The sequence below is a fragment of the Lepisosteus platostomus genome, chromosome 2 (genome assembly GCF_059453375.1).
Source record: "Lepisosteus platostomus isolate fLepPlt1 chromosome 2, fLepPlt1.hap1, whole genome shotgun sequence".
NCBI lineage: Eukaryota > Metazoa > Chordata > Actinopteri > Semionotiformes > Lepisosteidae > Lepisosteus > Lepisosteus platostomus.
In genome coordinates this window covers 16,699,133-16,725,003 of record NC_142612.1, presented here as the reverse complement: position 1 = coordinate 16,725,003, position 25,871 = coordinate 16,699,133, and the positions used below count along the sequence as shown (strand labels likewise).

Here is a 25,871-nt window from a genome sequence, read left to right as displayed (position 1 = left end):
AAAAGATTGACAGCAGCACAGTCCAATAGGCAGCCAAGTAGAGCGATTTCGCAAGGGGTTTGGGTGACTCTAACCAATAGAATGAGAGATACTATTTGACGGACGGAAGGCAGGACAAATGGGAGTGTTGGGCGTATTCCGGCTCTGGACCGATCCCACTCTTTCCACTGACTGATGATAAAGAAAGCCAATAGAAAGAAGATGATAGTTAATTGACGGATCGTTCAGGCAGTCGCTGCTCAAGTTTTCGCCCCTTTCCTCCTGACTTTGTGAAGATTTTTTGTGAGCGTAGCGAATGAGAAAGCAGCCGTCGCCCGGTCTGCTAAAATCGCAGGAACGAGGGGCGCGACTTTGGGAAGTTGTTTGGATCGGGAGGATTGTAGAGCAGGTAAGGTCTCTTCCTAGTAATGCACCATCCTAATCGCTCGGAGGGAATTGCACACTCGGATTCTTTAATTACCAGTCACCACTTTTTTCCTGTACTGCTGAAGTCACTTGGGATAGTACACTGCCATGAGTAAACACAACAGCGTTTGATTTCTATACAGTGTCGCTTTGGGTTTTTCATTGAAATGCATCCCCAGCAGAAATATGCGTCTCCTCCCGGTCTCTCCTTGTGACAGAACGGTCAGGAATGCTGGACAGCCGACACGCCTCCTGTCGGGATCAGATTCGAAACATGTTGATGTGATAACTGCTGACGATGATTATTCTTCTGCATTCAGTGGCTGTTGGACGCATTAAATTAGTAAGCACTTTCAGCTGGGGCCATGGTAATATAAATCAGAATAGCTTATTCAAGGCTCGTCAATGCTAGAGTGTCTTCACGATTTCCGGGTCTCTTTAAAATTGTAGCACATTAGTTGCTGGGAGAAACTGGAACTGGTCCAGTTAAGCCAGTAACAAATTGGTTTAGGTTTCATTAATGAATGAAGTGGAATAAACACTCACAGACACACCAGCCCTCCAGGATCAAAACTGGACACCCCTGGTCTAGCTCAAAGGGTGTAGGAGTTACTTGCAGTTTATCTGCCATGGCGTGCTGTAGATTCACACCTTATAATTGGCTTTCAGAGAGTGAGGTTTTCTGTAGCTGTGTGCAGCACAATCTCCTGGCATGCACAGGTTCAAGGGGTGTAACGCTGCCTACTGTGAGACTGTTTATTCCAAATGTAAAAATGCTGGTGCAATAGACCCATATGTATACTGTATATGGCATGGAATATACATTGCATTAAAGTCAACCATAAGAAGACAACAGAGACTGACGATTGGTCGTAAACGGGCTTCTGTCATGTTGTTCCTGTGGCTGGATTCGGGAACTGCAGAATGTTTCTGTCTCCCACAATGACTGTCATAAGGATATATCGCCCTGTGTTTGAGCTGTCACTCAGCAAAGTTTGAAGCACTGAAAATGGATGACCACCTCAAGTCCTTAAGGGCTGCAGGCCATCTGCTACTTATCTATAATTATAACTCCTCATTTTGAATACAGCTGTTTTTGTTGATGTAAATAAATAAAATAAAAATACATTTATATAGGGTTGCAACTCACAACTGGCAACCCACTGAAACTCAGTACCTGGATGGGAGACCTCCAGGGAAAAATTAAGGTTTCTGCTGGAAAGGGTGTTATTGGGGCCAGCAGGGGGGCGCTCACCCTGCGGTCTTTGTTGGTCTTAATGCCTCAGTATAGTGACGGAGAAACTTTACTGTAAAAAGGCGCCGCCCTTTGGATGACAAGGATGAGACGTAAAACCCAGGTCCTGACTCTCTGCGGTCATTAAAAATCCCAGGGTATTCCTCGAAAAGAGTAGGGGTGTAACCCTGGTGTCCTGGCCAAATTTCCCATTGGCCTTTACCAATCTTGGCCTCTTAATAATCCCCATTTATAAATTGGCTTCATCACTCTGGTGTCCTCCCCACTGATAGCTAATGTGTGGTGACCGTTCTGGCGTACTATGGCTGCAGTTGCATAGTGATGAATGCTGCACATTGATGGTGGTGGGGGGGAGTCCCCATTACCTGTAAAGCACTTTGAGTCCAGTGTCTAGAAAAGCGCTATATAAGTGTAAGGAATTATTATTATTAAATTATACTCTCCTTTATTTTTCTCAGGGTGCTTTTTGCTGAGCAGGGATTTCCACCCCAAGATCCGCTTTAAAATGAAGGGGCTTTACTGTAAATTAAGTGAAAGTACTGCGGAAGAAGTGAAGTTTGTCATCCAAGAGACGGTGAGTGCAGACAGCTTCAGGAAAAGAGCTGCAAAGTCATTCCCACTTTAGTGATTTGTGACAGCACAGAGACTAGAGACAGGTCATGTGGAACCCATTCCGCAGCCACTCTCTGTCCTCATGGGCACTATGGCTGGCTCAGTGAAAATGAAGGCATCCCATTGATAAATCGCTTTATGTGTGAGTTTCAGCTGCGGGGAGAGTGAAAATTGCAAATTTCAAGGGCGTCCATCTGACAAAGGAGTCTTTTAATGTCTGTTTAGAAATGCATGACCGCAAAGTTCCTACCTCAGGGGTTAAACTCAGCTTATTCTCTTAGACCTCCTCTTAAAACTACTCTATACTACCCTGCTGATTCCCTTTCTACAGAGTGTATGGGACAGTGTGGCAAAAGATTGAATATCACTCCGGCTTTCATAAGCAGAAAAGGCCATATTTCTCTTTTTTTTATATAATCCAAAAGCAATTGCTCCAATACATAGTTACACTCCAGCTGTAAAAACACTTTGTAGAGCCACTGTCAAAAATGTAAGGACAATCCAAAAGAATAGTAGAAGATCTTTTTTTCTAAATTCTTCTGAAGGCTACCGGCCGATTCAAGCATATGCACCAAGAAGTCTGTGCTTCCTGAATGAAGGGCTGTGACTGTTTGTCTGTCTGGTAATATTACTAATAAACATGGCATTAGCAGGGGTAGTCTGAAGACTACTTTTCACCAAATAATACATTTAAGTGTGGACAGTACATTTGCAAACCATATGTCCTTTTGCCCGTTGTAACTTTGGAAAAGGAAGAAACAATTAAAAACGTTTTTAAGGAATTAGGAATTGGAAATTGGTACACTCAAAATGGGCTTATATTTCTGCAGTTTCGAAGTACAACTTCGTCAAAGACGGCCATTCTTTTCAGCTAGGCAGTTCCTGGTCGTCAGATGAAAGCCACACAGCATCACAAATACGAGCCAACTGTTTGCCAGACACTGTGAGCTCAAGCACATCCAAGACCATGTCTAAAACCCAAAGCGGTTGAAAAGCTTGAGGTTGTAATTAATATTAGAAATTTGAGAGGAGCATTTCCAGAGATGGTCTTGGGCATCAGCCTTCTCACAATATTGGAAGTGTAGCAGAATGACATGTCATGTCAGCATTTGGTCAATCTAAAATGTAATTTACTTCCTTACGTATTTTCAGCACACATATCTGTTTTCCCATCTCTTCAATTTATAACCCAGGAGCTCCCAAGTGTTCCCGGCAGCCACTTTGTCAAAGTGCAGGTGAAAGCGTGTGCCCTCAGCCCGTTGGATACCGCGGTAAGAAGTCATCGGTCACCTGGAAAAGATATTGGCAGTCAGATCTGAATTTCCTATCTGATTTATTCCATGTGTCCTTGTGTCCTTTGCCCAATTTAAAACTGTGCTTGTTACACCATTCACCAGAAACTTCAATCTGTTAATGTTATCTTATTTCACATGGTTCTTAAGTCTGCTGTTTAAAATTAAAACTGGGCCATAAAATGTTATTAAAGCCTCATTTTTAGAAGCTATAGTATATCTTCAGGGCTGTGTTGTATTTAGGTGAGTAGCCCTACTATTGTGAAAATGCATACTGTACTGATAGGAAGGCTGGAAATGGGAATCTCTTCTTTATTAGTTTATTTTGCTTATACTTTTATCCAAATCATCCATTTATACAGTTGGACATGTTAGTGCAGCATTGAATGAATTTGCTGAAGGGTAACACTAGCAGTGTCCACCGAAGACTGAAAGCTACAGCCTTGGAGTTAGGAGTTGAGAGTTCTGGACAGTACTCAGCAGGGCTGCCTCCTGAGTTACTGTATATACACCCTATATACCTTCCCTCGATTTGTGAGCATAATTTGTTTCTCAAAAACGTTGTCAACAGAAGATTCATTTGTATTATTTTAGAAACTAAATCTTCATTCCAGAGCTCCAGAAAATCACCCAATATTACTTATTTTTACTCTGAGAGAGTACTGATTTGTCAAGGTGAGAGGTCATTCTATAAGCATAGATCAGTTACAAAGGACACATTCTCCTTTTTAGTGAAAATCTATTTGTACATGTACAAACCGGATACACAATTGCCTTATTAGTGCAAAAATCCTTATAAGAGCTGTTCATACATCGAGGGATGGGTGTATATCTGTGTGCTGGGAGGTGGTTGTCCTTTTTTTTTGTATAAGTCACGGCCCTGTGCTTTTTCACAGTGATCTTGTAAGAAAAGGGAAACGCAGCATGTCTTTGAAATAACAAAGATTTATGTCCTGGGTTCAGGTTTCTCCGTCTGATTTTTTTTTCCCCCGATTGAGCCAAATCCCTTTTGTTCTGAGGCAATGATAGGGTTGCAGTGCTCGTGTGAAACTGGGGATTGTCCAGTGTTGCAGTGCTGAAAGTGCTCTCCCTGAGGCCTTGCCACAATAGACATTGCTTGCTGTAACCCCCAGCATTTACACCTTTCTCTTCTTAGCTTCTGAAGGACCTGAAATTGCAGCAAGACTTAGTGCCAGTTGGAAGAGAAATTGCCGGAGTAGTCCTTGAAGGTGAGCGAGATGAGTTTACATTAGTCAGCAGAGTTGTCCTGGTCCCATCGGTTTTGGTTTTGCGGCACTAATGCAAGCACATTTACAGTAGGTTCAGAACCCACTTGTTCAGTAACCTCCAAATGTACCGAGACAGAAAAGTCAAAACTGTTCAATTTACTTTATAATGAAACATACAGCATGTTAGTTCTATTAAGATTTAATATGTGCTTGGGATTATCGAAAAATAAAAAGTTATATTGCACTTATAATTCATATTACTCTCATGATCAAAACTTGCTTCTCTGTAATAACAAAATACATTTTGAGTTTGTTCTTATAGTGCTTTTGGAGGGCACTGCACTTTGCAAATATTTTTTTTTCTAAAATGAAAATTAAATTGGGATTTCATACAGACAACACCCTGGCTTTTTTTTTAAGAAACAGCTCTTATCATCTTATATTCTTAAAACACCTTATACCTGACAGTAACAGCCTAAAATTAAAAGGCTGAAGACTTACACAGTTGTTTCCCTCACATTTAGTTTTCATTTAACAACAACAACAATCTAAAATAAGACCATTGCCCTCAGGGTATCGGTTCTATTTTAACAAGTATCACAGATGTTACATAAGGTTTATACCTTGAGGAAAAAAGCTAGAGGTTTTAAAATAGACACAACACTGTATCTGAGCAATATTGTCTTTTTAAGTAAGCATCTGGCTCAATCTGCTTTCAGTGAGTTTGTACAAAATAGTAAAAAATAAAACTGTTTGACACAACAGTATTATTTGATGTTGTCTTTTTATATCGCTTTTGGTTGTCTAATGGGAAGTCCTGTTTGGTTGAGCTTGCTGTGATTGTTTAGACCAAACTGGCCTTTGTAACCTGGAATTTCCACTTTCATAATGACCTCACTTCTCCTTTAATGCCCTCATGCCAGCTCAGGGTGAGAGAACTACACATGGAACTTCCTCTGCAAAATATGCATGTTAGTCCCTCGCCCAGCCGATTGTACACCAGCACCAGGGCACTGTCCGTCTCTGTGGGCTTTAAAAGCTCAGCCCAGTTCCGTTTTTATTTGGCATGGAGCCCTCCCACACTCGTTCATTGGCACATCAGAATAGGCTGCGCACCTTTCCAACGCAGAGGGAGGAAAAACACAACTCCCCAGTGGGGAAAAATGGATCCCTGGAGTCGGAGGCTAGGGGATTGCATGCCCTGAGCCAACAGACCCACTGTGCATTTAGTGGGAACGAGGACACTACAGGCTCTTCCAAAGGGCACAGATGCGGGTGAGAGGGCAGGAGGGTATGTTAATACAGCTGAACAAGGATAAATTGTGAACATTTAACCAGGAGACAGATGGCTTTGGGCCTCACATAACCTGGAGCATTGGCAGCATTTAGAAGGTAGCGATTCAAGAATGGGAAGGACTGGATGAGATTTGAGCCTTAATTCAATGGCTTCCTTTACATGGACTGGTAGATTATAAATAATGGACAGAGCACAGTCTGGGCTGCCTGATTGTACAGTGCTGTAACACTCTAGCCCAGGTGTGATGTTTCTAGCTCCCTTTTCGAGTGGATCCAGACCCATCCTCTTCATGCACTCTTGTGCAGCCTTCTCTTACAGGCAGGTAAAATTCTATATTAAATATATACCTTGTGGTAGAAGATATAATATAATTCTTCTATATGCAGACCACAGTGCAACTATAGAAAATAAAAGCAACTAACAAACGGCAACCCACTGAAGCTCAGCAGGTGAGAGTCTGGTCAGTAACTGGATCAGTACCTGGTCAGACCTCCTGGGATAGCTAAGATTACTGCTGGAGTAGGGGGCGCTCACCCTATGGTCTGTGTGGGTCCTAATGCCCCTGTGTAGTGATGGGGACACTATATTGTAAAAAAGGAGCTGTCCTTCAAATGAGATGTAAAAGAGAAGTCCTGACTCTGTGGTCATTAAAAATCCCAGGGAGATTCTCGAAAAGAGTAGACATGTTACGCCACCAGCTTGGCCAAATTTCCCTCTGGCCCTTACCAGTCATGGCCTTCTAATAAGCCCCTATGAATTGGCTTCATCACTCTGTTTTCCTCCCCACTGATAGCTGATGTGTGGCGAGTGTACTGGGTCACTATGGCTGCCGTCGCATCATCCAGGTGGGGCTGCACATTGGTGGTGGTGGAGGGGAGTCCCCATTACCTGTAAAGCGCTTTAAGTGGAGTGTTAAGAAGAATGCTAAACAATGTAAGGAATTATTGTTATTAAAGGGTAACCTCATGCACAAAACACATGAATTAAGTTTTTAGTGAGACACCTTATGAGCAAGCAGTTGAAATTGGGTATCAGTATTTAGGCTGTTTAAATCTAGATATTAAAAGGCTAATTGGATTGAGAAGAATTTCAGTAGGTGTTCTCTGGACTGGGAAAAAAGCAGAACTAGATTTTGCAGATAAGATTGACTTTTCATCAGTGCTTAATTAAATGCACTCTTTGTTTTATCAGTGTCAGGCCTCAGGTTTTCCTGGAGGAAATTTCTCAGCTTTAGTGCCGAACAGGCTGTGGAAATCTGAGCTGACGCCATCCTGTAACGTCATTTCTGTTTGTGTCCATGTGGAAAATGCAGATAAAATATAAAAGGGGCCTTGTGTATTAGGGAAATATTTTTGCGCTGTGCCTTCATTCTTTTCATGAATTTATTACAATTATTTTAAAATGAGGTGGTGTTGTTTGGACCTACAGATCCTTCATGAATTAGGAAATCATTGTCCTCCTGCTGTGGGAAGGGGAAACCTTGAGAATTCCTGGGAATTCCTATCTCTCTGCCACAGTGTTTGGTCTGGAAAGATGCGGTCAGTCAAACTATGATACTGGGACTAGGGTAAATATAACATCACAGAGACTTAGTATCTCAGTCTGTGACCAAGAAAGATAAAAGATTACAGGATTTTCAAAGGTGGATGCAGAGAGATGGTATGTTTTTATGTTTTATTGTGAATGCTGCCCTACTTTGAGAAGAAATTTGAATCTGACATTTTCTTCTGTGAATCATGGGAAACGTTAGGTTTCAAGTCAAGCATCATTACCTACCAGGAGCAGTGGGATTGTGTTAACTAGGCCGCATTTTCATGTCTTCAGTTATATCAACTTCCATTGAAATGTCTGTGTGTTCAGGAGGTGCCAGCTCCAACAACGTGAATTGAGCCTTTTTTTGACGGACAGCAGGAAAACTTCACAGTGTTTTGTGTTTTGAGAGCAGGCGTGTTGGAATGTAAACAGCCGAAAAATAAAAGTGCTATTTTCTTTAATGGGAGGTGAGGTGATACAAAATTGTGGCTTGACTACACAGAAGTACAGTTTGCAATAAACTACACCTAGTCAGAAAAGACTGGAAAAGTCTGCCTGCTCTGGCCCCTAACCAACCTCTCCCCTTTGTCTCGGGAGGTTCCTGCTAAGCAGATCGGATGTGGTCAGTTTGGTCAACAGTGTGGCTATGTATTGTAACATACCCTGATCACATTTTGAATGGTCAGTTAGCAGTGTCCTGGCCCACTGGACTGCACGTTTTCCTTCTCATGTTGCAGAGCTGCGTGTCTTCCTTCTCAAGACCAGTGTCACGAGGGCACCATTCAAGGATATGTTGGCAAAATACAGAAAAAATGATTGCGTACATTACAACAATATTGTTGTTTGAAATGACAGTAACTGTATCTGAGAGCTGTAACTGCTCCTGGTATCCAGATGTGTATATTGTGTCATACGCAGCCTGGCTGTTTCAAAGTGTCCCTGACCAAAACTCAGATTAAGGCCTGTTCCTGCCTGCCTTTGCTAGCCAAATGGCCTGTTCTGTGGTTCCTTTCACCTGGACAGCATTGCTCCCAAGTTCTGCTGGGCAACACAGAGACTTCAATTCCTGCAGTGTGAACAGAGTCCTCCCAGCTTAGGGAGAGCATCAGCAAACCTTGACGGAAAAGAGAGGTAAAAATAACTGTTTAAAAGTGTGTATCGATTCATGGATTCTGTTTTTCCTGCTCTTTTCAGTTGGGCCCAAGGTGACATTCTTTCGGCCTGATGATGAAGTTGTGGGTAAGTCCAGCTGCAGGAACGCACAGTCCATCCTAAAGTTGTCATTGCGCTGGTAGAGACTGGCCTCCTGTGATGATTGTGTGTTCTTTGAAGATGAAAGGTGAATTGTTCTTCTTTTGAAATGCTTTGTAATCCAGTGCTTATAGCTTGGTCAGATGTAGTTTTCCTTTTGTACCTCCTGCTCTCTGACCTCGGATGTGTGGGATAACAGATGATTAACATGCTTCCTCTTCTTTGTAATTTTTAGCTTCAGTTGTTTTTTCTCATGTGCCATTCAGTCGCCGTGGTGACATGACAGTTCTGTGTAGATGTGTTGGTGATACCAAAGCTCTTATTAACTCTTATGACTGAAATGGCTCTTTCTTAAAACTTCTCTGACATTTTTTAAACCCTTAATGGCATAGAATTGTAATGGAGGGCAATACAAAGGTACAGATCAAAATAAAAACAAATTGGTAGTGATGATTTGATTTGTTGGCAGCAATGTGGCACTCTCGACTTGTAACTGGGAGGTTGTGGGTACAAGTCTCATGGGCCACAGCTGTATAAGTGCATCCATGTGGGATTTGATATGGGTGCAGATGTCAGTCACTTTAGTTAAAATGAGCCACTTTACTTTAGTTAAACTTTAGGATGAGCCAAATTATTATTTATAAATTAATAATACATTATTTACGTGGTATATAAAGTTACTATATAGTGATATTGTCCAGGTATCCTGTTATCTGTAAATTGTGAACTGAGGCAGTCTAACAATTAGTGAGTGGTGTTATTAATATCTCAACCCCTAAATAATAAGAAAATCACATTTGTTCATTTCAAGCCCAGGAAGAGAGGAGTCACTATCTTCCTGTGACTGACAGTAGGTTTGGTTAAATTTGTCCAGCAGGAGAAACATTTATACTTCAGGGTTTCTCATTAAAGACAGCTGTAACAGATTGAGTTCCCCTCCTCCGTATCACCCAGGGTTTTCTTTGCTGAGCGTAAGTAAGAGCTTTCATGTCATTTCATTCACTGTCTACAGGAATCCTACCACTGGACGCAGGAGTTTCTGGGCTGTGTGATGTTGTATTAATCCATGAGCATCATGTGGGTATGTTTCAAGCTTTGCTGTTATGTTGCATTAGAGCATAACAATTATAGAAGTCTTATAGAATTAGCATAGTGTAGGAAGTCCCACAAAAATCCTCATGATTCTAAGATGCATTTTCAGAGTTTTTTATTTTTAAATTCTGGGTATCTTTTGAACAATACAGGGAAGAAAAAAAGACTGTTGTTGACTTTGCGCTGTGCTCCCATGCAGTCTTTTCTGCACTAAGACAGTTTGTTTTACGATTGCTTGCATTTTTTACCTTATAGAACCGTTGCTGAAGTTCTTGTGTTCAGAAGCGTCTCTTCATGACATAATAACATAAATGAAAAAGTTGAGTCTCCAGCTGTACCTCTGAACTGAAACCTCTTTAGTAACCTGAAAACTACCCTTAAGTAAAAAAAGATGTCATACTCTTGTGATTTATCAGCAGTTGTCCTTCGGCTAGGTAGGATTTGACTGTCAGTCTATAGCCACAGAGGTGCTCATATCATCTCTAATTGACCTGGTGTTCTCAAGGCTCGTAATTAGAAAGCTGTGTTGTTCATGGACACAAGCTTCTGTTTCCAAACCACACAGAGTAGACTGAAAGAATAATTTGACATCAGAGGCCACAGATGAGAGGACATCCAGCTCATCCAGCCTGATTGGTAGTTAGGAGCTAATTTATCCTAATTGATCTTATCCTTATCCATTCTCGTATGTGAGAATGCTGTTTGTGGACTACAGTTCAGCATTCAATTCCATCATACCCAGTCAACTGGTGACAAAGCTCAGGGGATTAGGTCTGTGCAACTCTGTCTGCAACTGGCTGCTGGACTTTCTTATCGAGAGACCACAGGTGGTGCGGATAGGCAATAAAACATCAACACCACTCACCCTGAGCACTGGAACCCCACAAGGCTGCTGTCTGAGTCCAAGGTTGTACTCCCTATTAACTCACGACTGCACAGCAAGACACAGCAACAACCGCATCATCAAGTTTGCCGATGACACCACTATAATAGGACTGATCAGTGATGATGACGAGTCCACTTACAGGGATGAAGTTGTACAGCTGCTTAGGTGGTGTCATAGCAATAACCTGGACTTGAACATAAAGAAAACGAAAGAGCTAATAGTGGACTTTCGGAGACACAGGCCACACACTCACAGCCCACTCAGTATTGATGGAACGGAAGTGGAGACAGTCACCAGCTTTAGGTTTTTGGGAATTCACATCTCTAAAGATCTAACCTGGACTGTGAACACTGACTCTATCATGAAGAAGGCTCAGCAGCGCCTTTATTTCTTGAGGTGCCTCAAGCGATGGGGGATGCCAATACATGTGTTGGTGAACTTCTACCGCTGCACCATCGAGAGTGTCCTCACCAACGGGATCACCGTGTGGTATGGCAACACCTCTTCACGAGAAAGAAAGGCACTGCAGAGAATGTTCAATATGGCCCAGAAGATCATCGGCTGCGGTCTCACCGAGATTAAACAGCTCTATGAGGACCGCAGCTGTGGTAGAATTCTGGCCATCACAGAGGACAGTCACCACCCCGGGCATGAGCTCTTCACCCCACTGCCCTCAGGCAAGAGATATAAGAGCATACGGACACTGACCACTAGATTCTTCAATAGCTTCTACCCACAAGCAGTGAGGCTGGCGAACACATTTAGCCATCCCCCTCGGACCACACCTACACCATCACCATCTACCTCTTTATGATTTCTTATCTATTGCACATCTCCAGTCATTGTTAACACGTCTGTATTGTTTACATTCAAACTGTCTACATGTTTACTTGCACATTGTCTATTGTTGTTTGTACATTGTCTTGATGCACTGTTTGCACTTTGTCCTGTTTTTTACACTTGTTTTACAATCGAGAGACTTTCTGTAAGTAAGAATTCCATTGTACCAGTACCGGTTACATATGGCAATAAAGTTCAAGTTCAAGTTCAGTCCTTTCTTGAAAAAAAAAACAGTGAACTGAGTGGCTTTTCGGTTGCTGAGCTGCATTTTTCAGAAAGAAAATAATTGCACATTCAGAGCTTTTTAATTCTGTCATACCGTTATGAGTGAGCACAATGAGGAAGTCATCACAAATGCATTGCAGTGGCAGCTCTTGTTTAAAACATGAAAGGGGAGGTAGCCTTCTGTCTTGAATTAAATGTGTGTATTTTGGCCTTTGGAATTTGATCATTTGAACATTTTCTGAGACTGGAAACGTTGGAATTGTTGGAGATCTTCATGTCACAGTTACTGTGATGGCACCCTTGTTGTGGAGACTAAAAAAAGAGGAACCCCCTGACAGAACTCCAGTGTATTAAATTGCTCAGACTATAGAAGTAGAGACAATACCACACTCTGCTCTGGCCAAAGCCCAGCTTTCTGGGGTCATTCTGCAAGCTAATGCTTTTGAATCTGGTAAGATTGTTCTAGTAAATATTCTGATTGCATAATACCATCCTGTATAAATATTAAAGACAAACTTTGTTGTTGGGCCTTGGATATACAGCTTGCCATTAAGAATCCTAGAAAAACAAAAGTGGATACAAACAAGAGAAGGTGAGTCATTTGGTTTCTAGCAGCTAATTGATCCAAGGTACTCTTGTCTTGACATAAGCTTAAATATCGTGGCTGGGCAGGTAGTTCCACACTCCTACAACTTTAATGAAAATCGGATTTCAGTTGGCCCACCTATTATAAGCCCCCTTGAGCGAAGCCTCATGGCTTGCCAGGCCAGTGCTGTGCTTTCCGCTGGGAGCGGTGGCCCAGCTGAGTGCCGTCTGTCCTCCACAGTGCACAAGACTGAGAAGGTGAGCTGGGCGGAGGCGGCCGGGACGATCCGAGACGGGCTGCGTTCGTACACGGCGCTGCACGCCCTGTCGCACGTCACCGCGGGAAACACCGTCTTGGTTCTGGATGGGGCGAGTGTGAGTACGCGCTACCCAGCCCCCACAGCCATTGCTTCGGTGCTGGGCGTCCATGTTGAGAGCACGGAGCGTTAGTCTCTCTGGGCCTGTGTGCAGCGAGGGGTCAGCGTCTAGAATAGAACCATGTGAAAGGACAGGCGTTTCTTTTTGAAAACCATGACAAAAGAAGGATTCTGAGTTTGAAGAAAATCTTATTTTGTTCACTAAAAATGAAATATTGTAGGTGGCTGGATGTACAGAAGCCGTTTCCTGGCTAACAGGGGCACACCCCACATTGCGGACAGGGTGGTCGCTGCTGTGTCAGCTGGTGCTGCTCTTCCTTCAGCATCAGTAAGTGCTGCCAGAGGCCCAGAGACACTTGAGTGACACTCATCAGAGGTCACTTTGCAGTAGTTTGAGCACCATGACAGCGAAGGCCTCTGCTTCTTGCAGAATCATCTAAAAAAAACTTTGTTTTTGCCATCCTATTTTAAATTCCCTTTTCAGAAGAATCCTAAAGGCTTGATCGTTCCTCATGACTCCAGAAAAGGATGAGAGTTATTTGAATGTTTTCCTCCAAATCTAAAATTCATTTTCATGAAAGGGACAGCCATTCAACTCATTTTGCCCCAGTGTCATAGGATCAGACATGTCATGGATTGAGAAATGCTTCACTAGAGGTTTACATGGTTGTTATATTGGGTAAATTACACAAGCGCTGTGAAATGTTTACAGCTCTACACTGAAACAGAAAAAAGGATTAATGTACTTCTACAGATATTCTACAGATATTATAAATTGAGATGGAATTCAAAGTATTGTGCATCACAGTTGCCTTCTATAAAGGTACAGATGAAAACTGAAGTATTCTTAAACTGGGCAATGTCACTGTTATGTTAAAATACACTGTAAGTCTGCATAACTTGTAAAAACAGGAGAGCATGCTCCAATATTGTTCACAGTTAACATCTAGTTTCCTTCCAGGAAGAATTGTACGAACACTCTAATTAGAAGACTTTCCAGCTGTTGGCTCTTTTCCTGAGTTCAGAAAGAGATCCTCCGAATAAATTTTGAAGTCCAAATGCAGCAAGTGAAAGCTGAATTTCAGCATTATTTTTACTTTTTAGATTACATTTTTTAGATGAATATATATATATATTTCCTTTCAGATAGAAGAGAAATATTTTTTTTACTAAACTCAGTTATTAAAATTCACTTGAAGGTGGTAAATAAACTTGGGTAGTGCCCATGAAGAGTCCTTGATTCCAGTTTTGTGTGTGTAGCAATATCTACTCTTCCAGACGACTGAATTCTGCCTCCTGCCTCACATGAAAGTAACTACCCTTCCCCTTCAGTTCAGCAGGGAGGTATTGTTTGTTTCGGGCTCAGATCTCCAGTGAGCCATCCCTCCTTCATATAGACCAGAGCAGCTGGTACGATGAAGTGAATAAAGACTTTGTAATGCGGTTATCGCATCAAGCTTCCTGCCACTGCTTATTTTATTGTCTTGCTTTCTGGTTGTTCATGTCTTTTTTTGGCCCAACTGTCTTGACGTCTGTGTTTTTCCTCTTCAGGGCTCCTAATAATCACCTCTGTCAGTACTGGAGGTTATTTAAAAAGCCTACACAGCTCTAAATAACTGCCTCTGCCTTCTGCCTAATACTGTTTCTCCTGTGCACTGGTACTGTGTGTATAACAGAGTCATTTACAGTCCTGTGTATGCCACAAAGGGAGTATTCAACTGGATATAGCAACTTCAAGCTTTTTCGAACCTTGGGCAGTAATGGCTCTTTTTCCTTTTGTGTTTCTAGCCGTTTGGTATAATTACAATCCAGTTAGCCCATTACCATGGCGCAAAGGTATTGTCTACTGCCTTATCTATTGAAGACAACCAGTGTCTGGAGCAGCTGAGACCCACTGTTGGTAAGAGAATACGTTCGCTTTTAAATTGTTCCAGGGGAGACGGGTTTCTGGGAGTGTTTCAGGCCCTCTGCTGCTGCCAAAGTCAAAGTTGGCTGTTTGAGTGCCTACACTGCCTTGTCTCAATGCACCATCTTCACTTAAGCAACAGCTAAAGAAAACTTGGTCCTGGTTGGGACTTGGATGTTAAGCCTCTAAAGATGAAAATCAGTTTATCACTGGAAGTTGGCAAACTCTATCCTGGACCAGAAATCCACACCATTGCAAAACTATAGTGATGAGGCACCATTGTGTAAGAGGTTCTGCTTTTCAGATGAGCTGCTCAGCTGATGTTACTATTGCATGCAGTTACTCTCTACAGAGATTTTTCTACCCCAAAGCCCTTGCTTAATTTCTTCTCGGGCATTCTCTCTCAGCCTGCCAGGCACAGGAGACAGTTCAGACAAAGTAATTCCTCCCTTCTTTTCCTCATCGGGTGTACAGTTGATGCGCACAATGGTGCACTATGGCTGCCATGAGGGTACTTTCTCTTCTGTGGTGGATAAAGTCCCCACCTGCCTGCTTCTAAGACTTGAAATGAGAAATACCAGGTTTATTATTGATTAGCTTTATTATTCTGCTCGTCAGCAGCCATGTTTCTGCTCCTGTGAGATCTCGTATCTTGGCACCAGTGCCTTCCTGTGAGATTATTCTAGAAAACCTGATGCCGAGCGATCCATGCCCCCCTAGCATGGTCTTGCTGCTGCAGCTCTCTGTCTTATATTCCACACACTGGAGGACAACATGGTTATTTTCTGATCAACATTTTTATGTAACCTTCAAACATAAGTAAAAAACAAATAAGAACAAACATCAAGACTACAATCATCATGACAGTACCAATACAGCCATACAATTTTATCAGAGCTTATGTAATGCTAGTTTAATTCTAAAGTCATGTGTATACATTGACAAGAATCAAGAACTTTTCCAAAAGCTGTGAAAATATCTTCCAAGATTAGATTGTTTTACAATTTGCCTTATTAGTTTTAGCAGTTGCACATTCTATGTTTCACAATATATTGAAATGTGAGTACCGGGTATTTATCTGGTGCAGGGTCTGGGCTTATTCAGACTTGTACAATTGTCTTTTTTATTGCTATGAAGCCAACAAAAAGCAGTCTTTTCTCAGTTAAAGTGAAATTAACCAAATAATCATCATTCACCAAGCACCAACAAGACTTTTGATTGAAGTGTATGCTGATTGGCTTTCCCAGTGTAGTACAGACATAAGTCCAGAAGGAAAGCATTTTTGACTGTGGGCATAGCAGTGTGCAGGCCGTGTTAGAAAGCTGCGCTCTTTACAGTAACATTAACAAAAACTAAAGTTGGTAGGATTCTGGAAAAGCTGCCCAACTATGTTGTTCCTGGCTTCTTTCAGGAAACAGCAGAATGAGATTCCCGCATCAATGAATTTCTACAGTAACTACCCAACACGCTGTATGAACTGAATGGCCTCCTCTCATTTCTAACCTTTCTTATCTAACAGATAGACAAGTAATACATTGGATATATAAGTCTTTATCTTCTGTATCTGTATCTTGGATAACGTATAGCATTCAAATGAAAAGAACATTGATTCTTCTACAATATCAGCATTTTAAAAAGTATCGGAAAAATCGTGCATCCTTTTTGCAATGGACTTCATTTGTCACCAAAGTGAAACTTAAGTTTCATGAATCACAGCATCCTGACTGTGTGCAAGGAGCCATCAGGGGCACAGCTGAAGACATGTTAGTTACTTACAGGATGCCACAAAGGACGTGTCAGAATGTGCGTGCTGGGTACTGGCGACACAGGGAGTTTGTACACACAGTGACAGGGAGGGGTGAGAGCACTCTTCAACTGGAACTGCCTGTCTGAACTGTCTGAACTTGTCTGAACTTTTATCGCCCTACTCCCCACCTCGCAACCTCCGCTCTTCAAATTCTGCCCTCCTTACTGTCCCCCAAGCCCGTCTACATTGTATGGGCGACAGGGCCTTCTCCTGCTATGCCCCCAAGCTCTGGAACTCTTTGCCCAAGGATATTAGAGAGTCACCTTCTCTAAACTCCTTCAAATCCAGACTCAAAACCTTCTTCTTCAGAAAAGCCTTTACTTAACTGGTTCCATTCTTCACCCCTCTGCTCTTCTTAATACCATCTTCCACGGTCTCCTCTATTATTATTGTTGTATTGTTGTAATTATAATTGTGTCCTATCTTGTGAAATTTTCTTATTTATTGTTGTAGTCTTCTTATTTATTGTTTATTGTCATCCTGTAAAGCGCTTTGAGAAGCCACCTTTAAAGGCGCTATATAAAATAAAGTTTATTATTATATTATTATTATTATAACTGCCACTGCAGTGTTCTGTATGATGGAAGTAAACGTTTAACATAGATTCGCTGGTGGAAGACAAAATATTGTTCCTACCTGCATTCCTGTCAGAAGTATAATACTGCCCACCTTGCCTTTCATAATCTTTCTTTGCCACATTCTTTTCAAAACAAAAACATCACTTTTATGATTAATTACAAAGATATGCCATTAAATTACAATCCTTTCACTTCATTACAGACATTCTTGGAGGCTTGTGTTATCAGCAAATGGTTGTATAATTCAACATCCTGCAATTTTATCCAAAGCTAATGTGTTACTAGTTTAATACAGATGAAAGAAGCTAGTAAATTCAGGCAAGATAAAATTAAAATGAAGGTCTTCACTACTGAAAGTTTAAAAGCCTGTCTAGAAGGGGACTGATTTTAGGAAAGAGGAGGAAGTGGCACAGAGAAGAGACTGGAGCCCTGGTGCTTACTATAGAAACTATTGGGCCCAGTGCAGGGAGTGAGGATGAAGCAGCGTCTCGAGTGTAAAAGGCTGAATGGTGTCTATGGTGTCGCATGGGTGAGGCCAGCAAACAAGTGACTCTCCCTCAGAAGCCTGAAGGCCCGAAGCCTGCGCCTCACCATGGGCCTGAACATTCACAGACCAGATAGGTGTAGGAGGCTGAGAAACAGTCCAGCAAGAGAGGTGTTTTTCAGCCATTGTTGAAAGCATGTGGAATTTCACCATACTTCAAGAAAGTGGCTGACTTTCCTCCAGGTGCTCGATGAGTTTGCTATGACTGAGCTAATTCACAGGGAGGGAAAACTGCCATTGGGAGTAGAAAATACAAGGTCCTGGAGTCTTAATTGGCTTAATGAAGGACAGTATAAGAACAGTTTCAAACCAGAGGAGGCCATTTGGGTGGTCTTACCCATTTGGAATTTAGTAGCAAATTGATGTTGGAATCTCAGAAAACAACTCTTCACTTGTTTGAATCGCAGTATTATGACCTAAGCTCTCGATCAGCATGAATGTGATCCCCGTGGATGGTTTTGGCAGCCGAAGAACAGGGTGTGTTAAGTACAGTGCAGAGAGGCAGGAGCGATAGGGAACCAGCAGCTTGGCAGCACAGAACAGGATTATGGATTAAATTGGAGCAGACGTATTAAGTAAAATGTCTCATCTCAGATTGCAAAACCTAATTAGAGCAGTAAGTGAAAACTGCCAGTACTTGCTCGGTAATTACTGAAAGTAAAAATAACCGATTTAGACAAAGGCCAGCCTCTTGTTGTACGAGGCGTGTTTAGAATGAAGCGGGGGAGGTTTGTTTAATGCACAAATCATAATTTGGAAAGCCTGGCCAGGGAAGTACAGATGCTTAAATTGGAACAGCAAATTTAGAAGACATTTCTGTAGAGGCTCCCATAAATTGGTCTGTTGTTTCAAACTTATTAGTGAACATCAAAGGGGATAAAACACCTCCTCTAAATGACAGCCTTCTTGATGTTCCTATTATACTAATTTGGGACACAGATATCCTTTATGGTGAGTGTGATAGTGCTGTTTTCAGTTAATTCATATGAAATGAAATCTCTTCACAAAGGCACTTCTTCAGTTCTTAATCCAGAATGTACTTGGGTATAATTTATGTGTCTGGAAATGTCTCTAAAACTCTTGGGAAAGCATTTCTACCACTCCATTAGAATGGCGTCACAATGTGAGTGGAAGTCCTTTCTGTTCTCACTCTGCTTGTTGCTTCTACTGTTTCTCTTTCACCGCGGCGACTTGCAAAGGTGTCCAGGAGTCGATAGTAGGTGAGTCTGCTGTATGGTGCCCGTGTTGAGTCTGCACATCGCCGCACTTGGAAAGTCAGGGCCCAGTTCAGATTTGTAACGTGTAACTGTATCAACTGATTGGGCAAAAGCCGACGTATGTTTTGTGAGTGTGCAGCACCAAAGCGTTTGTAGCATGTTGCCGTAACCATCGAGGGTGCATTTTACAGCATTGCTCCAGAGAACTCCTTTGGGATGTAGTATCTGTAGTTTTGTCCTGACACCTTTTGTCATCCGGAAGTGGCAGCCAAAATTACAGTTTAATTTCAATGTTATTATTTACAAAATACAATTGTATTTGGTAAAATAATGTAAAATTGTACAAAATACAACCACTGCAAATTACATTTCAATTAAAATTTTATTATATAAAGAATGCAATTGTAAATTGTTTAATCTTCTGTATCCACAAAAACATTGTCTCTTTTAAGCTCCAGTACTTGGCTTTTAACTGTTGGAAATATGCTATTTTACAAGTGCATGGCATGCCTTTCAAGACAGATGTGCTCAGTTTCATTTTATTTGTCCCGTGGAAGTTTTACACAGCATAGGTGAAAACAATTTTTAACGTCTTGCATCACCTTATTCAGAGTCAGGTAAAAAACAACAGAAAATGCGTTTGCTTCCACACTTCACACTCCCTGCCTCAGGCTTAACGTTTGAATCAGTAATTGCCACCCCTGACTGCTTAAGGGGTCTTAGACATTCAAAGACAGATTAACTAGATGATTTGTGCAGATGTGAAAACCCTTCTAAGGAGCATTAAAGAGACATTACCTCCCCATTTTCTGAAAGCATATCTAAAAGTGAAAAGGTTAAGTATGGAACTCAAATGGTCTATTATTTTTCAGTCTAAAGCAAATTGTACTCCATTTACTGAGAACTCTGCTAGTGTCTCTGTCTTTTTGGTTTGTGGAAAGACCGTTCAGTGCTGAAGATGTTGTAAAAGGTGCATGAGTGGATCTAGAAGTGCTCGGGGCCAGACTGCAGTGCATGTCAGCTGAGCACCTGTGAGTGCAGACAACGTGTGACCTCTGACCTCTGCTTGCTTCCCTTCAGCCAGGGTGATCAGTGTGTGGGACCAGAAGTCAGCTCTGGTGGACATCTGCATGGAGGAAACAGGAGGCCTGGGCGTGGACATTGTCGTTGACACTGGAGGTGAGTACGTGGCCCCTTTCCTTCTGGTTCGTCAATGGCAACAGGTTGACATGGAAGATCTTTTTTCCTTGTTGAACTTCCAGATCTGCTGTGATTGGAAGTGCGTTTACTGGCAATATGTGAAAAAATGAATTCCCCATGATCTGAATGCATAATTAATAAAACGTGGGCTTGAAAAATGTTCTGTTACCCAATATCCTTCCCTGTCAACAAAACAAAAAGAGAGCCTTGAGCTCTGAAAATGAGATGAGCTAGATTGTACCTTTCAAGTTAATTTAGTGACACTTTGACTTTGTTGTACTCACCATGATCCACAGAAAGAAGTTGCCTAGAAGAAGTTGTTAGAAAGATGGTGCCTAAAAGAAGTTGTTAACAATTACATTCATATTACTTAATATTCTGCAGATCTCCAGTATTTCTGTACAATAAAAGGTAAGCTGTGGTACACCTTTACAGGCTGGGCATTAAATATTATAAAAACATGTTAAAGACCTGTTGTCAAAGCTTGAAAACCATTTATTTCTGAAGGTAAAAAAAAACTTTTGTTCCTGTCGTATTCCTGTTAACAGTGAGGCTGTATGGTGCAGATGAGGAATCTGCATCAAAGAAGCTGCTTCCTCACAAGCATGACATCATCACCCTGCTGGCTGTTGGAGGTCACTGGGTCACATCAGGAGAAGGCCTGCAGGTATGAAAGGGACATGCAGCTAGAGGATAGTTTCGGGCTGACTCTTCAACTCCTGTCCTTCATGCCTTTAAGGTCTTTTTAATTGATGAACAGCTCTTGAAAGAACTGTCCCGGTTCTCTACAGAAACATATGGTCAACATTGGTGAATTTCATAAGGAGGGGCTTGGGAAATGTGATATAATAGTCCAGTTGAGCAAATTACTTGTTCATTTAGGTGTTTAAGAATACAATGTCAGCGACCCCTTGGGGTCCACAACTGGACTTACCATCCAAGTATACAAGGTCAGAAGTCTTCCAGTGTTCTTAGTAATCCAAAGTGTCTAGGGTCACAAACTGCTTTCACACGGGTTCAACTCATGACTGACGGCAGCCCCCCACCCCCACATGATCCGTGACAGCCCAATGACAACCTCATCCCCGTATCATCTTCACCTCAGTGACGCCTTCATGTCGTCAACTCAGTGACGTCCTTCCTTTTGCCTGTTGTACCGCCATGACTGGAACGTGTTTTTCAGCAGGTACAGGTGCAGGCACAGATGAGTTTCACCACAACCCCAGTCACATCTACATGACTTTCAACCCCAGTCACATATACTATATGGTGCATTATGAATACTACACTCAGGTGAATGACATTATTCTTCAGCTGTGCAGCTGTTTGCAATCGTTTTTACTCATAATTTGTTAATACACCGTTTGAAAAAACATATTGGAATTAGAATCGTTTTGTTTCTTGTTAGTACGGTTAGTGATTAGTTCCAGTACATGGCTCTGGCTGAAGCACAGTTAGATCTGTTTCGTTTGTGCAAACATGAAGACAATGTTAACTACGCTTAAAGAAGTGTAAGAATGTTTTTTTATTCAATTGCAATAAGTTCCACTTGTGTTGGGCACATTTCCTAGGGCAGATTGTAGAAAATGTTATTGTGCAGGACAACAGTGGTTAGCATTGCTGCCTCTCAGCACAGGTCCTGGGGGCGCTATCTACATGGAGTTTTTTCTGTTTTTGTTTGCACAGCTTTCCTCCACAAACCAAAGATATTTTTTTTTCCTAAGATCACTTTATTAGCCACTTACAATTTCTTGCATTAGGAATTCATCTTTTCGCATACCCCAGCTTGCTCTCCCTGAGACACAGACACACAGACAGGGAGAGAGAAGCTTCGGGTCAGAGCACAGGGTCAGCCATTGTACAGCCCCCCTGGACCAGTTTTGGTTAAGGGCCTTGCTCAGGGGCCCAACGGAGTAGGATTCCTCTGCTGGCCGCGGGATACGAACCGGCAACCTTCCAGCCACAGGCGCAGATCCTTAGCCACAGAGCCACTGGTAGGTTAAATGGCTTCTGGTAAAATTTCCCATGCTGTGTGTTTGTGCCTGTCATTGTATGCCCTGTGACGGACTGGCATCCCATCTGGGGTGTCTCCTGCCTTGCACCTTTTGCATGCTGGGACAGGCTCCAGCTCCCCTGCCACTCTAGGCAGGACGCCAGTCCATCACAGGGCATACACAGACAGGCACAAGCTGGATAATCTTTAGAAAATGGATGGATGGATGTTTCCTCATAAAGATAGGTTTAACAGTGTACTGTATATGCTGTCCATCTATTCAAAACACCAGAAAGCCTATGCCTTGGTTTATTAGGCCACATCTTTACACTTCTAGACTCTTTTCCTTTTAGAGCCTTTCCATTCATTTACAAATTTCTCCCCCTTTGTGTGGACACTCTCGGTCACACCCTCTGTCCTCTGCTTTTCTCTCTCTTCCTCCCGCCTGAAGAAGCTTGGCAACCGAAACTTGGTGGGTTTTTTTTCTTTCTACTTTTTTGCGCGGAATGAACCTCTTGCCTGTCCCCTTCCCGAGCCGACGCCCACCAGGCCAGCTGCAGGAAGACCAAGGACTCCTCTGGTAACGCGCAGGGGAAAGGGCTTGATCCTGGCACAGCGCCCCCTGCTGCTCTTCAGGGAGTCACCGAGCGAGGAAATCAGGAGGTTGCGATTGGACCTCGTGGTGGCGAATGCGTGATTCAGTGGTCTGCATTCCTCTCTTCCCAGCTGGATCCCCCAGACAGCCGAGGCCTGTATCTGAAAGGAGCCACAGTGTCCTTCCTGAACGATGAAGTATGGAATGCCTCGGCCTCTTGCCAGGGGAAGTACCTTCGTATCCTTTACAGCAGCTGAAGGGCCTTTATCTCTCCCCGGAGAAAGCTGGTGTGTGCACACAGAGCTGGTGAATTACTGCTCCTCACTTCCACTGGCTCAGCTGCCATTAAGCACAGGATTGTATTGTAAGTGTGTTTCAGTGGCATGCAGCATCATGTTGCATATCTGGAGTTATCAATAGCCTGCCCAAACACATTACTGAGGCGGTATCTTCGTAATGAGATCCTAAAACCAATTGGTCGATCAACCTGAGCAAAGTGAAGGCCCAGTGAAGAAACTTAAACCTGTCACACACAACACAAGATTCACAGTTAATATACTTCTGTGTCACTTTATGCATCCTCATCTGCCATGTATGTACAGCTACTTCAAGCAGTTAACAAACCGCATCATCCAATGAACTTCAAGGGGAAGATCTTTCCAAGTCTGCTGTGTGTGTTTGAATTGGGCTTATCACCCCCAGCCTCCTGATGCTCTGTGGCTTCATCTGACAGGAGTAGCAGGCCAGTGCTAACCTGAAGTTAATCAGTGCTCCGAGAGTAATGTAACATGGAGAAAGTGTCTGAAGCACCTGGGTCAGTGAACACAGTGGTAGGTTCATGGCTGTAAAGCTAGTGGCCTGTTCAATCCATTCTTGTCCTGGCGGCTCTGAGCTCTGAAGACTAGACTATTGCAGGGTCACTCCCACCAGCACTGGTGCGTTTGTACAGAAGGCTGTACTGGGGCTGTCAGGGTCAAGTCTTGTTCGAGGATACTACAGCAGTTGTGGATTCAAACACACATCCCACCAATAAGGAGTCCAGGGTTTTTGTGGAAAGAGGGTTCAGATCTGATGGACCTGAATGCAAAGTGCAGTGAACATTTTTCCCATTTATTTTGAAAATTGACGTTTGTCAGGTAGCGGCACCGTACATGTGGTGTCTGGGTTTATACAACTGTAGTTTCATTTTTTACTTCTTTTTGACCTTCATCACTTTTTCAGACATACTAAAAGATGTGGTTGAGAAGCTGTCCAACAAGACCTTCAGGTACAGTACAGATGAAACTTTCTGCCCCCCAGTGTTTCACAGCACAGAACCCCCAGTCAACGTCATGTGGGTTTAGCACTTAAATCTTCCAAGCATTCAACAGTGCAAATGTAGTGCAGGACAACAAAGCTTCAATAAAAGAAGAATTATATTGAAGCTGGTTTAGTTCTTAGATGCAGTTTGAAAGAGTTGCTCATTGTGCAAAATTGTGCATGAATGCTTCAAAAGCTGTTTTGCTTTGAGTGACACATTCAGAGAGCTTTAACACTGAATATCCGTGTTAAATGATGTTATAATATCATTAACATTAACCTACATTCTTTAGGATGCTATTAAGTGTTTTGTCTTTCGTGGTTTAACACTCCCTGTCTTGGACATGGCAATTAACAGTTGACAGTTTTTCAGTAGTCCTATCTTCTTAAAGGTCTAATAGCATAAACTATTCAAATATTTGTACAGTGCGTAACCAAGATTTCAGTCAATTAAAGGCATTACAGTATATAATGTCACAACTAACTAAAATATATTTTACTTGACAGTATTGAAATGATTAAACAAATCAATTATAAATTAAGTACTGTAGTAGATTGGTGTCAACCCACTAGAACAGGAATAGTGTTCTCTGGAGACTTGCATTGTAAACAAGATAAATATAATATGTGTTTTTCTAAAATGACAAAAAACTAAATACGTTTAAGTTGAGTATTACTATATGAGTGAGCAGGGCAGCTCTGCCCACACATGCTCACTGACAGGTCAGAGGTCACCTGCGCTCCCTGAGAGATGAGTTCATACAGTGCTGTAACCTGTGTCTGAAGAGTTCACATCCCTGGGCAGCAGGAAACTCTGCTGCTGAGAAACACTTTGTGTTTCAGTTCAGGCATGAATTAAAGTGCCCGAAAGATTGATAGCTCCTTAATTGGCTGAAGGCAAAACCCTACAGAGTTTCTACTGCTTAATATATTTTAATATGTTCCTTTTTTCTTCTCCGTGGATCCCTGGGGCCTTTTCACAATGTTTGCTCTCATTCCAGGCCGCTGTTGGAAGACCCGGTGCCTTTGTACGAAGCCACAGTTTCTATGGAAATGGTTCAGAGGAGGAGAGTGAGGAAAAGGCAGGTTATTCAGCTCTGACATCCCCGAGACCAGCAAATGTCAGCAGGGCCCTGGAACCGCGCCGGAACATTTTAAGGGAAAAAAAAAAGGTTCCTGTTGCTGCTCTTTGTCTTAAAGTCATGTCAGCAAAACGTGTAACATTGTGAGACTGTGGCCTTCCAAAAGGGAAAGTTGCTATCCTCTTGTCAGTCTGTAAATACTGTTTGTAGTTCAAGGGAGTGTCTTGTCCAGTTCGGCCCCAGCATGGTTCTGTCTAACACTGCACTTGTATCGCTGAAACCCCTGGGGATGTAACCCTCAGCACACTTGCCCCACTGCTGTGTACATGAGGATCCTTTGGAGCCCATCTTCTTTTCCCCATTAAAGTTCTGCTTAATGTATGTCTTTGACCACATACTATACTGGTTGAGACACTCGGGGAAGCCTTTCTTGATTTTCCTGTAATTATGGACTGTTTTTGTTTTTTGTTTTTAAACTGCATAATCCAAAACTGGCGAAATCTATCCACTATCGCCTCACTGCTTTGGTCCACCTGTATTCTCCGTTGGCACGGTGACGAGTCTTGAAAAGGGGGACAGTTTTCAATGCGCTTACACTTCCTAAGCATCTCAAGGTCGGGGTCAGTTTTAATTTGCAAGCTGTGTCCTTGACAGTGTTGTTTTTTTTTTTATCTGAGCTCCAGTCTTAAGAATTTTTTTCCAGACCAGGCCCCTCGCTCTCGCTGTCTGCATTGGCCGCTCCTCAATGTGACAAAAGGGTGCTGGCCAGAT

General features: G+C 42.4%; 1 protein-coding gene across 2 annotated transcripts; it reads left to right on the top strand.

Annotated features, from left to right (window-relative positions):
- The first annotated feature begins 104 nt into the window (after positions 1 to 104).
- cryzl1 (crystallin, zeta (quinone reductase)-like 1) lies at positions 105 to 25,481 on the top strand. Of its 2 annotated transcripts, XM_088601124.1 has the most exons (14): positions 105 to 388; positions 2,119 to 2,234; positions 3,466 to 3,543; positions 4,721 to 4,793; positions 8,818 to 8,862; positions 9,887 to 9,955; positions 12,744 to 12,877; positions 14,668 to 14,779; positions 18,914 to 18,934; positions 20,012 to 20,110; positions 20,680 to 20,798; positions 22,851 to 22,956; positions 23,941 to 23,986; positions 25,020 to 25,481. In XM_088601124.1, the coding sequence occupies exons 2-14, from the start codon at positions 2,166 to 2,168 to the stop codon at positions 25,117 to 25,119; spliced, it is 1,071 nt and encodes a 356-aa protein (XP_088457250.1). In that variant the 5' UTR covers positions 105 to 388; positions 2,119 to 2,165; the 3' UTR covers positions 25,120 to 25,481. The 2 variants fall into 2 exon arrangements, with proteins under 2 accessions (XP_088457250.1, XP_088457259.1); XM_088601133.1 differs by lacking the exon at positions 18,914 to 18,934.
- The last annotated feature ends 390 nt before the right edge of the window (positions 25,482 to 25,871 follow it).

Bases quoted from the DNA above. Each gene is read 5' to 3' on its own strand.
- cryzl1 (XM_088601124.1), top strand. From the start codon at position 2,166: ATGAAGGGGCTTTACTGTAAATTAAGTGAAAGTACTGCGGAAGAAGTG. The intron at 14,780-18,913 runs GTAAGAGAATAC...CGACTTGCAAAG, and splicing joins GCAGCTGAGACCCACTGTTG to GTGTCCAGGAGTCGATAGTA. The intron at 22,957-23,940 runs GTATCCTTTACA...TCACTTTTTCAG, and splicing joins TTGCCAGGGGAAGTACCTTC to ACATACTAAAAGATGTGGTT.